Source organism: Oncorhynchus keta, chromosome 34 (genome assembly GCF_023373465.1).
Source record: "Oncorhynchus keta strain PuntledgeMale-10-30-2019 chromosome 34, Oket_V2, whole genome shotgun sequence".
Taxonomy (NCBI): Eukaryota; Metazoa; Chordata; class Actinopteri; order Salmoniformes; family Salmonidae; genus Oncorhynchus; species Oncorhynchus keta.
This window is the reverse complement of record NC_068454.1, coordinates 78,740,132-78,752,631: the sequence shown is the minus strand read 5'-3', so window position 1 is coordinate 78,752,631 and position 12,500 is coordinate 78,740,132. Positions and strand designations below refer to the sequence as shown.

General features: G+C 46.2%; 1 protein-coding gene across 1 annotated transcript in view; it reads right to left on the bottom strand.

Annotated features, from left to right (window-relative positions):
- The window catches only part of LOC118378978 (cellular retinoic acid-binding protein 2-like), a 15,856-nt gene that overhangs the window by 754 nt on the left and 2,602 nt on the right, over positions 1-12,500 (bottom strand). The window contains exons 2-3 of the mRNA XM_052495198.1: positions 5,148-5,326; positions 1,054-1,170 (exon numbers count right to left, since the gene is read on the bottom strand). Of these exons, the coding sequence (XP_052351158.1) occupies positions 1,054-1,170; positions 5,148-5,326 (296 nt within the window). The remainder of the gene's footprint in view (positions 1-1,053; positions 1,171-5,147; positions 5,327-12,500) is intronic.

Sequence of the window (12,500 nt, the reverse complement as noted above, 5' to 3'; positions counted from 1 at the left end):
GGAATGAGAGGAATTTATAGATGTATTTAATATAGGTATTCATATCCAAGGAATTTATAAAGATGTGCAGTATTCAATAGAAGCATTCATATCCAACATTAACACCGTCTCAATCCATCCTGTTCAGTCCCTGTCTGTGACTGTCTCTTCCAACAAGAGGTTTCCTGACCGAGTCCTTATGGTTCTGTATTACAACGTTTTGGCCTTTTTTTTACCATGGAAACCATACCATTTTAGATCTAAGTTGACTAATTGAATTAGAAGCCAAACACTCAGCATGAGAGATGGTCAGAGACAGACCACATATTGTGCAATGCATCAGATGCATGTGTTCATGGTCCTTGACAAATGGCAAAACAAACTGATTCCAGGAAACGAGGGAGTTGTCTCTGGTTTGACGGGTTCACTTGTGTTCGCTCTTACGACACGTCTTTTTACAGAGTGCCAGTTTTCATTTTGAGCTTCATGTCACTCCACACAGTGGCACACATGATGTTCATTAGCTATACGTTCCAGTCAGGGGCGCAACTTTGGTTTTAGAAGTGGTCGGGACATAACCTTTTTGTATTAAAAAAACAACAACTAAATCAGTCAGATAAACACTCCAAACAGCCTACCCGATCGCTCGGAGGCACCCGCATGGTCCTAAAGCTCACCGTTGCCACGTTTTGTATCACATTCCAATGATAAAACTGGGGGGGGACAAAAATGCAATTTCAGAATGAAATTGAAAGTTGCGCCCCTGGTTCCAGTAGACCTCAATTGTTTCTCTTCCTCCTCTTCCCCTCCCTCCCTCCCTCCCTCCCTCGTTAACACTGATCTGATGACTATGGTATTATGGAAGAACTTCCTGGCCCCACAGTGTGTAGGCTCCAGTAGATGGGTGTTACACATTGGTAGTGGATAAGGTGAGTCTTCCCTTCTTTGTGTGGAAGGAAAATGACTGAGATCCTCAAGCATACTGTGTTCAAAATGTATCAATGGACGGTTGTACAGTACAATGCCTCTAACTGGGGTTGATTGACAGGACAGGTAGCCAGTAGAGAGTCTTACCAGGATGAGCTCGCCGTCATTGGTTATCTCTCGGGTCCAGGCGGTCTTAGGTCCCTCCCCTTTCTGCAGAGTCTGCTCACAGCTGATCTTACTGTCTGTCTCCCACTTTGGAAGACTCTGTGAGACAGACAGACAGACAGACAGACAGACAGACAGACAGACAGACAGACAGACAGACAGACAGACAGACAGACAGACATGCAATACAGTTAGATGAGCATCAGAGAGATGAAAGTCATGTTTTGGACAGATAGGCGGGTGGTGAATAGATGGATGGATAGAACAATAATTGGTAAGAGTGAGAGAAAAAGAGGGAGGTGACCTAGTGTGTATGCTATTGCATGGCCTCTAGGGGGAGAGAGAAGGAGGAAAGGAGAGGGGGAATATCTAGGAGATGATAATGTGTGATGTGCTCATCGTTAGTAGAGAGAGGCTCTGGGTGTTTGTCTGTTTCCTCTGGAGACAGCCAAGCAGAGGCCATCAGAGGAGAGTTTGATAGAGACTTACACATGGCAAGAATGAAAGAAGGAGGGAGGGAGGGAGGGAGGGAGGGAGGGAGGGAGGGAGGGAGGGAGGGAGGGAGGGAGGGAGGGAGGGAGGGGGGAGGGAGGGAGGGAGGGAGGGAGGGGAGGGGAGGGAGGGAGGGAGGGAGGGAGAAAGTTCAGACGGGACAGAAGTGGAGAATGGTGCAGTGAGATTGTTCCTATGAGACTAAGGGAGGGGTTTCATATGGTATCAGTGAATATATGGGAAATGCCTAATTAAATAGAGTCTGTAGACCTTAAAGAGGCCTTAGTAAAATCATAGATCAACCCAGTGGAAGCAGAGACCAAGCCAACACTGGATCATATCCCATAACCCCTCTAACACTCCACAGTCCACAGGTCTGGGTTTCCCCTCACAGATAAAACCTGGGGAGTTGTAGTTTAGGGGTCAAACATGAGTCGAGGCTTTCATTAGGGACAGTGGATAGGGTGTGGGACAGAGAAGAATGTGAGTACAGAGGTGTGTGTGTGTGTGTGTGTGTGTGTGTGTGTGTGTGTGTGTGTGTGTGTGTGTGTGTGTGTGTGTGTGTGTGTGTGTGTGTGTGTGTGTGTGTGTGTGTGTGTGTGTGTGTGTGTGTGTGTATGTGTGTGTGTGTGTGTGTGTGATGTATACAATGATGTATATAATGTATACAATATTCAGCAAGTATTTATACCCCTTGACTTATTCCACATTTTGTTGTGTTCCAGTCTCAATTCAATGGATTTAATATGATTTTTTTCTCACCCATCTACACACAATATCCCATAATGACAAAGTAAAAATATGTTTTTCGAGGTTTTTGCAAATGTATTGAACATTCACAGAAATATGTGATTTACATAAGTATTCACACCCCTGAGTCAATACATGTTGGAATCACCTTTGACAGTGATTACAGCTGTCAGTATTTCTGGGTAAGTCTCTAAGAGCTTTGCCCACCTGGATTGTACAAATATACACATTATTCTTTAAAAAGATTCTTCCACCTCTGTCAAGTTGGTTGGTGATCATTGCTAGACAGCCATTTTTAAGTCTTGCCATAGATTTTCAAGCCGAATTAAGTAAACAATATAGGCTACTCAGGAGCATTCAATGTCGCCTTGGTGAGGAACTCCCGTGTATATTTGGCCTGTGTTTTAGGTTATTGTCCTGCTGAAAGGTGAATTTGTCCCCCAGTGTCTGTTGGAAAGCAGACTGAACCAGGTTTTCCTCTAGAATGTTGCCTGTACTTATCTCTATTCCGTTTCTTTTGATCCTAAACTACTCCTAGTCCTTTCCCGCGACAATTAAACTCTAACTGTTTTAAAGTCACCTTTGGCCTCATGGTGAAATCCCTGAGCAGTTTCCTTCCTCTCCAGCAACTGAGTTAGGAAGGACGCCTGAATCTTTGTAGTGACTGGGTGTATTACAGTTTTTTTCCAACTGCTTACACACAAAATCTTTTCATGTCACACGATTTTTGAAACCTCTCACTCAAAGTGCAAAACTACACACCAAATATCCAAAACCATAAGCTATTTCTCAGCCTTTTGACTCAGTTGTCAATTGCATAAAACACTTTTTTCAGAATACTACACACAATTCTCAACCTAAAACACAAAAATCTAACAGGAAGTGACTTGCTTTCCTTTTCCAAACACAACCAATCAAAATGCTACACTTATTCACCAGGTCACACACACACTCCTCACATGTGCAAACACTAATAGCTTAACTGATCACTAACCAATCACTGCTTTACTGTAGTATAGGCCTATAAATAGGTCAAAGGTCAGATTACCTGTTTTGAACAATGGATGCCAACAATGGACAGAGAGAAAGAGTAGTAGGAGGGAGAGGAAGAGGACGAGGGCAAAGAAGAGAAGGAAGGAGAGGCATCTCTAATGAGATTAGGGCAAAATTTGTTGATCATGTGATCAACCACGGTTTGACCATGAGAGAGGCTGGACTGAGAGTCCAGCCCAATTTGAGTCGATTTACAGTGGCGTCCATAATTCGAACATTCAGAAATGAGAACAGGTATGCAACTATCTAATGACTATTTTAGCATTACAGTAATGTACTGTAAAATACGTATGACTTCATAGTATTGCATAAACATTTGTAACTCTAAGCCATCCATTTACTGCACTGCATTGAATGAATAAGGTTGGTTATCATGCTGTACTACATTTTTTTGTACATTGTTTACAGTTCCTATGCTGAACACATTCTGTGTTTGAATTCTGTACAGAGTGTAAAGGCAAAGACATCATGGAGGACGAGGATGCTTGCTTACAGATGTACAAGAGACTGCGATTATTAATATGGTCTATGTGGGGACATAGACGTTGCCTCTGTCCAAGGTTGGATACGTCATTCTAGGAGATTCTTCCCTCGATGTTTGGCAAGAGAAAACCTATCTTGTGATGTGGACGAAGTATTGTGGCCAGACTCAGGCCGGAGAAGAGATGAAGCGTAGCTTAGCACTGGTGACTGCCCCCCCCTACCAATTCCTGTACTGCCCCCTTGGGATGCCACACACACAATTGTGTTCTTTACTGTATTCTAAAGAATATACTTTTGGTTCACATATGTTTATGGTTTTGTTGTATGCTACTGTATACAACAGTAATGTTTGGCCTAATAAATATTTTCTGTTTCTACATTGCATTGGTGTTTACAGTGTACTTGTTACCCCTCCATTGGTGTTTACAGTGTACTTGTTACCCCTCTCAGCAGATTACTTTCACTGTAGAACATTGTATTGAAATGTAGATATAAGTCTATGAAAGACCACAGAGCTTTAGATTTAGAACAACAGTGTTTACATGGTATATCCAAAAATGTACTATTATGGAAGCAGTGTTTGCCATTTGATGCAAATGCTTCATTCTGACATGTGTTTATGGCATTTTGAATGCAGTGTTACATTTTGAAGGAGATGTGAGGCATTTTGCATTTTGTGTGTGCAGTTTTGGAAAAAAGGAGACAGTTTTGAAAACTTGTGTAAGCAGTTGGAAAGAACTGTAAAACACCATCCAAAGTGTAATGAATAACTTCACCATGCTCACAGGGCTATTCAATGTTTGTTTTTTACCCAGAAACCAATAGGGGCCCGTCTTTGCGAGGCATTGGAAAACCTCCCTGTTCTTTGTGGTTGAATCTGCATTGAAATGATCTGCTCGACTGAGGGACCTTATAGATAATTGTATGTGTCGGTTACAGTGATGAGGTAGTCAAACACTATAATTGCAGAGTGAGTCCATTCAAATTATTATGTGACAAGCATATTGTCAAGCATATTTTTACTCATGAACTTATTTAGGCTTGCCATAGCAAAGGGGTTGAATACTTATTGACTCAATACATTTCAGATGTATGTTTGAATTCATTTGTAAAGATTTGTAAAAACATACTTCTACTTTGACACTATGGAATATTGGGTGACACAAAATGAAAATGTAATCCATTTTAAATTCAGGCTGTAACACAACAAAATGTGGAAAAAGTCAAGGGGTGTGAAAGGCACTATATATGTGTGTGTGTGTGCGTGCATGCGTGTGTGTGTGTGTGCGTGTGTGTACCGTGCAGGGGCGTCCGTCGACCGTGGCCTCGTTGAAGGACTCTCCCACGGTGAAGGTGACGTGGGTGGTTCTGACGGAGGTGAAGGTTCGTATGGACAGAGTCTCTCCCTCCTGGGTGATCTCCACCGACGGCTTGGAGGCTGCTGCCACCGCTATCTTACGCAGCATCACGTTCACACCTTGAACACGCACAAACACACACGCCGGAACACACACATGCAAGCATACACACACATGGAGGAAAAACACAGTCATGATACACACAGAGAGACAGGCGACACACTCTCTTGCTCAAACACATGGTCAGAGTAAATACATTTCCAGGCACAAGCACAGACATTATTTGTATGGTGAGACTGTAGAAACAGGCACAGACATTATTTGTATGGTGAGACTGTAGAAACAGGCACAGACATTATTTGCATGGTGAGACTGTAGAAACAGGCACAGACATTATTTGTATGGTGAGACTGTAGAAACAGACACAGACATTATTTGTATGGTGAGACTGTAGAAACAGGCACAGACATTATTTGTATGGTGTGACTGTAGAAACAGACACAGACATTATTTGTATGGTGAGACTGTAGAAACAGACACAGACATTATTTGTATGGTGAGACTGTAGAAACAGACACAGACATTATTTGTATGGTGAGACTGTAGAAACAGACACAGACATTATTTGCATGGTGAGACTGTAGAAACAGGCACAGACATTATTTGCATGGTGAGACTGTAGAAACAGACACAGACATTATTTGTATGGTGAGACTGTAGAAACAGACACAGACATTATTTGCATGGTGAGACTGTAGAAACAGACACAGACATTATTTGCATGGTGAGACTGTAGAAACAGACACAGACATTATTTGCATGGTGAGACTGTAGAAACAGGCACAGACATTATTTGCATGGTGAGACTGTAGAAACAGACACAGACATTATTTGCATGGTGAGACTGTAGAAACAGACACAGACATTATTTGCATGGTGAGACTGTAGAAACAGACACAGACATTATTTGCATGGTGAGACTGTAGAAACAGACACAGACATTATTTGCATGGTGAGACTGTAGAAACAGGCACAGACATTATTTGCATGGTGAGACTGTAGAAACAGACACAGACATTATTTGTATGGTGAGACTGTAGAAACAGACACAGACATTATTTGCATGGTGAGACTGTAGAAACAGACACAGACATTATTTGCATGGTGAGACTGTAGAAACAGACACAGACATTATTTGTATGGTGAGACTGTAGAAACAGACACAGACATTATTTGTATGGTGAGACTGTAGAAACAGACACAGACATTATTTGCATGGTGAGACTGTAGAAACAGGCACAGACATTATTTGTATGGTGAGACTGTAGAAACAGGCACAGACATTATTTGCATGGTGAGACTGTAGAAACAGGCACAGACATTATTTGCATGGTGAGACTGTAGAAACAGGCACAGACATTATTTGTATGGTGAGACTGTAGAAACAGACACAGACATTATTTGCATGGTGAGACTGTAGAAACAGACACAGACATTATTTGCATGGTGAGACTGTAGAAACAGACACAGACATTATTTGCATGGTGAGACTGTAGAAACAGGCACAGACATTATTTGCATGGTGAGACTGTAGAAACAGACACAGACATTATTTGCATGGTGAGACTGTAGAAACAGACACAGACATTATTTGCATGGTGAGACTGTAGAAACAGACACAGACATTATTTGTATGGTGAGACTGTAGAAACAGGCACAGACATTATTTGTATGGTGAGACTGTAGAAACAGGCACAGACATTATTTGCATGGTGAGACTGTAGAAACAGGCACAGACATTATTTGTATGGTGAGACTGTAGAAACAGGCACAGACATTATTTGCATGGTGAGACTGTAGAAACAGGCACAGACATTATTTGTATGGTGAGACTGTAGAAACAGACACAGACATTATTTGTATGGTGAGACTGTAGAAACAGGCACAGACATTATTTGTATGGTGTGACTGTAGAAACAGACACAGACATTATTTGCATGGTGAGACTGTAGAAACAGACACAGACATTATTTGCATGGTGAGACTGTAGAAACAGGCACAGACATTATTTGCATGGTGAGACTGTAGAAACAGACACAGACATTATTTGCATGGTGAGACTGTAGAAACAGGCACAGACATTATTTGCATGGTGAGACTGTAGAAACAGGCACAGACATTATTTGCATGGTGAGACTGTAGAAACAGACACATACATTATTTGCATGGTGAGACTGTAGAAACAGGCACAGACATTATTTGCATGGTGAGACTGTAGAAACAGACACATACATTATTTGCATGGTGAGACTGTAGAAACAGGCACAGACATTATTTGCATGGTGAGACTGTAGAAACAGGCACAGACATTATTTGCATGGTGAGACTGTAGAAACAGACACAGACATTATTTGCATGGTGAGACTGTAGAAACAGGCACAGACATTATTTGCATGGTGAGACTGTAGAAACAGGCACAGACATTATTTGCATGGTGAGACTGTAGAAACAGGCACATACATTATTTGCATGGTGAGACTGTAGAAACAGACACATACATTGGCATTCAATAAATCAACTCAATCAAAGGACATTTAAAGTTCTGTAGTATCGCCTCAAGGAGAGGGACAAACCTGTTTTACTCAAATCTAAATTCAGGCTGTAACACAACAAAATATGGAAAAAGTCAAGGGGTGTGAAAAGGCACTATATATGTGTGTGTGTGTATATGCTTGCATAAGTGTGTGTGTGCGTGCGTGACATACATGCACAAGCACACACCAGCAGACACACACGCACACACACACACACACACACACACACACACACACACACACACACACACACACACACACACACACACACACACACACACACACACACACACACACACACACACACACACACACACACACACACACACACACACACACTCACATGCACACACACACACAGTCTCATATCCCAACTTAAACTCTTGCTCATCACACTGCTGCATAGAGCAGTGGCATCTAACACCTGTCAGATAGAGAGACAGAAGCCAACACACACCCTAGACACCACAATGAGGGGGAGTGTGTGTATTTATGCTTGTGTGTTTGTATCAGCGTGTGTGTGTGTGTGTGTGTGTGTGTGTGTGTGTGTGTGTGTGTGTGTGTGTGTGTGTGTGTGTGTGTGTGTGTGTGTGTGTGTGTGTGTGTGTGTGTGTGTGTGTGTGTGTGTGTGTGTGGAGGGACAGCAGGGCAGAGTGCAGAGAGAGGGGGAAGTTATTGGAGTCGCCCCGGGGACAGAGTAATCTGTTACACCTTCCTGTCAGGAAACAGAAGGGACAGAGGGAGGGAGAGAGGGAGGGAGAGAGGGAGGGATGGAAAGAGGGGGAGTGAGGGGAGATGGAGGGAGAGAGGGAGGGATGGAAAGAGGGGGAGTGAGGGGAGATGGAGGGAGAGAGGGAGGGATGGAGAAGAGGGGGAGTGAGGGGAGATGGAGGGAGAGAGGGAGGGATGGAAAAGTGGGGGAGTGAGGGGAGATGGAGGGAGAAGAGGGGGAGTGAGGGGAGATGGAGGGAGAAGAGGGGGAGTGAGGGGAGATGGAGGGAGAAGAGGGGGAGTGAGGGGAGATGGAGGGAGAAGAGGGGGAGTGAGGGGAGATGGAGGGAGAAGAGGGGGAGTGAGAGGAGATGGAGGGAGAAGAGGGGGAGTGAGGGGAGAGGGAGGGAGAAGAGGGGGGAGTGAGGGGAGATGGAGGGAGAAGAGGGGGGAGTGAGAGAAGATGGAGGGAGAAGAGGGGGGAGTGAGAGGAGATGGAGGGAGAAGAGGGGGGAGTGAGAGGAGAGGGATGGAGAAGAGGGGGAGTGAGGGGAGAGGGAGGGAGAAGAGGGGGGAGGGAGGGGAGAGGGAGGGAGAAGAGGGGGGAGTGAGGGGAGAGGGAGGGAGAAGAGGGGAGTGAGAGGAGAGGGATGGAGAAGAGGGGAGTGAGGGGAGATGGAGGGAGAAGAGGGGGGGAGTGAGGGGAGATGGAGGGAGAAGAGGGGGGAGTGAGAGGAGATGGAGGGAGAAGAGGGGGAGTGAGAGGAGATGGAGGGAGAAGAGGGGGAGTGAGGGGAGAGGGATGGAGAAGAGGGGGAGTGAGGGGAGATGGAGGGAGGGGAGAGGGAGAGGGATGGAGAGAGGGGGAGTGAGATGGAGGGAGAAGAGGGGGAGTGAGAGAAGATGGAGGGAGAAGAGGGGGAGTGAGAGGAGATGGAGGGAGAAGAGGGGGGAGTGAGAGGAGAGGGATGGAGAAGAGGGGGAGTGAGGGGAGATGGAGGGAGAAGAGGGGGAGTGAGAGGAGATGGAGGGAGAAGAGGGGGAGTGAGGGGAGAGGGAGGGAGAAGAGGGGGGAGTGAGGGGAGATGGAGGGAGAAGAGGGGGGAGTGAGGGGAGATGGAGGGAGAAGAGGGGGGAGTGAGAGGAGATGGAGGGAGAAGAGGGGGGAGTGAGGGGAGAGGGATGGAGAAGAGGGGGGAGTGAGGGGAGATGGAGGGAGAAGAGGGGGGAGTGAGAGGAGATGGAGGGAGAAGAGGGGGAGTGAGAGGAGATGGAGGGAGAAGAGGGGGGAGTGAGAGGAGAGGGATGGAGAAGAGGGGGAGTGAGGGGAGATGGAGGGAGAAGAGGGGGGAGTGAGGGGAGAGGGATGGAGAAGAGGGCATGAGCGGGATAGAAAGACAGAGAGATAGAAAAATACATCTGGTTGAAACGAGAGAAAGAAGAAGAGGAGAGTATGAAAGAAAGAAAGAAAGAAAGAAAGAAAGAAAGAAAGAAAGAAAGAAAAAAGGGGAAAAAATAGAGCAGGAGAAAAGAGAGAGGGGGCAGTAGTGTGTGTGTGTGTGTGTGTGTGTGTGTGTGTGTGTGTGTGTGTGTGTGTGTGTGTGTGTGTGTGTGTGTGTGTGTGTGTGTGTGTGTGTGTGTGTGTGTGTGTGTGTGTGTGTGTGTGTGTGTGTGTGTGTGTGTGTGTGTGTGTGTGTGTGTGTGTGTGTGTGTGTGTGTGTGTGTGTGTGTGTGTGTGTGTGTCTAGGCGTCAGTGTGTGTGTCTGCACGGCGAGTTGGATTTCCCACTTCTCACCTCACACACATTCCCACCTGTCACCGAGGGTAAATATAAACACACAGTATCGCACAGTCACATACAGTATGTACCAACACACACACACACACACTGAAAAGAGATGTGCACTGTCACAAGCAATATGCATGAAGAGACTCATACATCACTTTGGAAGTTGACTTAAAATGATTCTGTAACAAACTACACCTTAAAGTTTTCTCGATTATGCTAGTTTGCAATGGTTTCAAAACATTGTTTATCGTGTGACCCTCTGAAACCTTTGTGTAATGTCATGAGTCTACAAAATGTCTGCAGTGACAATCATCTGCAAACAACCAGTGGGTCCTGAGCATTTGGGAGAGCCTGGGTCAGGAGGGACCGGGGAGCTGGTTCTACAGAATGTTACTGCCTGAATACCTAAGGAGCTGAAGTGATTCTGTGTGTTAGTCTTCCACATTAGTTTGAAGTGTCGGAGCCTTACAAGATGACCACACACACACACACACAGAGTACTCACACACCGACACCCCACACACTACTCACACACCCACACTCCACACACTACTCACACACACACACCCCACACACTACTCACACACCCATACCCCACACACTACTCACACACACACACCCCACACACTACTCACACACCCACACTCCACACACTACTCACACACACACACCCCACACACTACTCACACACACACACCCCACACACTACTCACACACCCACACCCCACACACTACTCACACACACACACCCCACACACTACTCACACACACACACCCCACACACTACTCACACACCCACACTCCACACACTACTCACACACACACACCCCACACACTACTCACACACCCACACCCCACACACTACTCACACACACACACACCACACACTACTCACACACACACACTACTCACACACACACACCCCACACACTACTCACACACCCACACCCCACACACTACTCACACACCCACACCCCACACACTACTCACACACACACACCCCACACACACTATTCACACACCCACACCCCACACACACTACTCACACACACACACCACACACACTACTCACACACCCACACACTACTGACACACACCCCACACACTACTCACACACCCACACACCACACACTACTCACACACACACACCCCACACACACTATTCACACACCCACACCCCACACACACTATTCACACACCCACACCCCACATACACTACTCACACACCCACACCCCATACACACTATTCACACACCACACACACTATTCACACACCCACACCCCCCACACACTATTCACACACCCACACACTACTCACACACCCACACCCTACACACACTATTCACACACCCACACCCCACACACTACTCACACACCCACACCCACACACACTACTCACACCCCATACACACTATTCACACACCCACACCCCACACACACTATTCACACACCCACACCCCACACGCACTACTCACACACCCACACCCCACACACACTATTCACACACCCACACCCCACACACACTATTCACACACCCACACCCCACACGCACTACTCACACACCCACACCCCACACACACTATTCACACACCCACACCCCACGCACTACTCACACACCCATACTACTCACACACCCACACCCCACACACATTATTCACACACCCACACCCCACACACACTACTCACACACCAACACACCACACACACTATTCACACACACCCAACTCACACACTATTCACACACCCACACCACACACACACTATTCACACAACCACACTTCACACACACTATTCACACACCAACACCCCTCACACACCCACACCCCACACACTACTCACACACCCACACACACCCACACCCCACACACTACTCACACACCCACACACACTATTCACACACCCACACCCCACACACTATTCACACCCCACACACTACTCACACACCCACACACACTATTCACACACCCACACCCACACCCCACACACTACTCACACACCCACACCACACACACATTACTCACACACCCACACCCCACTCACACACCCATACCACACACACTCACACAGACGGTCAGGGTTAAAGGTCAAAGAGCAGAGGCCATATGAAGCATTTGGAACGGGGTAGACAGAGGAGGATGGGAAGGAGGGACGAGGGAGGAGTGGTGACAGGTTGCATCCAGCTGCTCTAGCCTCTAATGA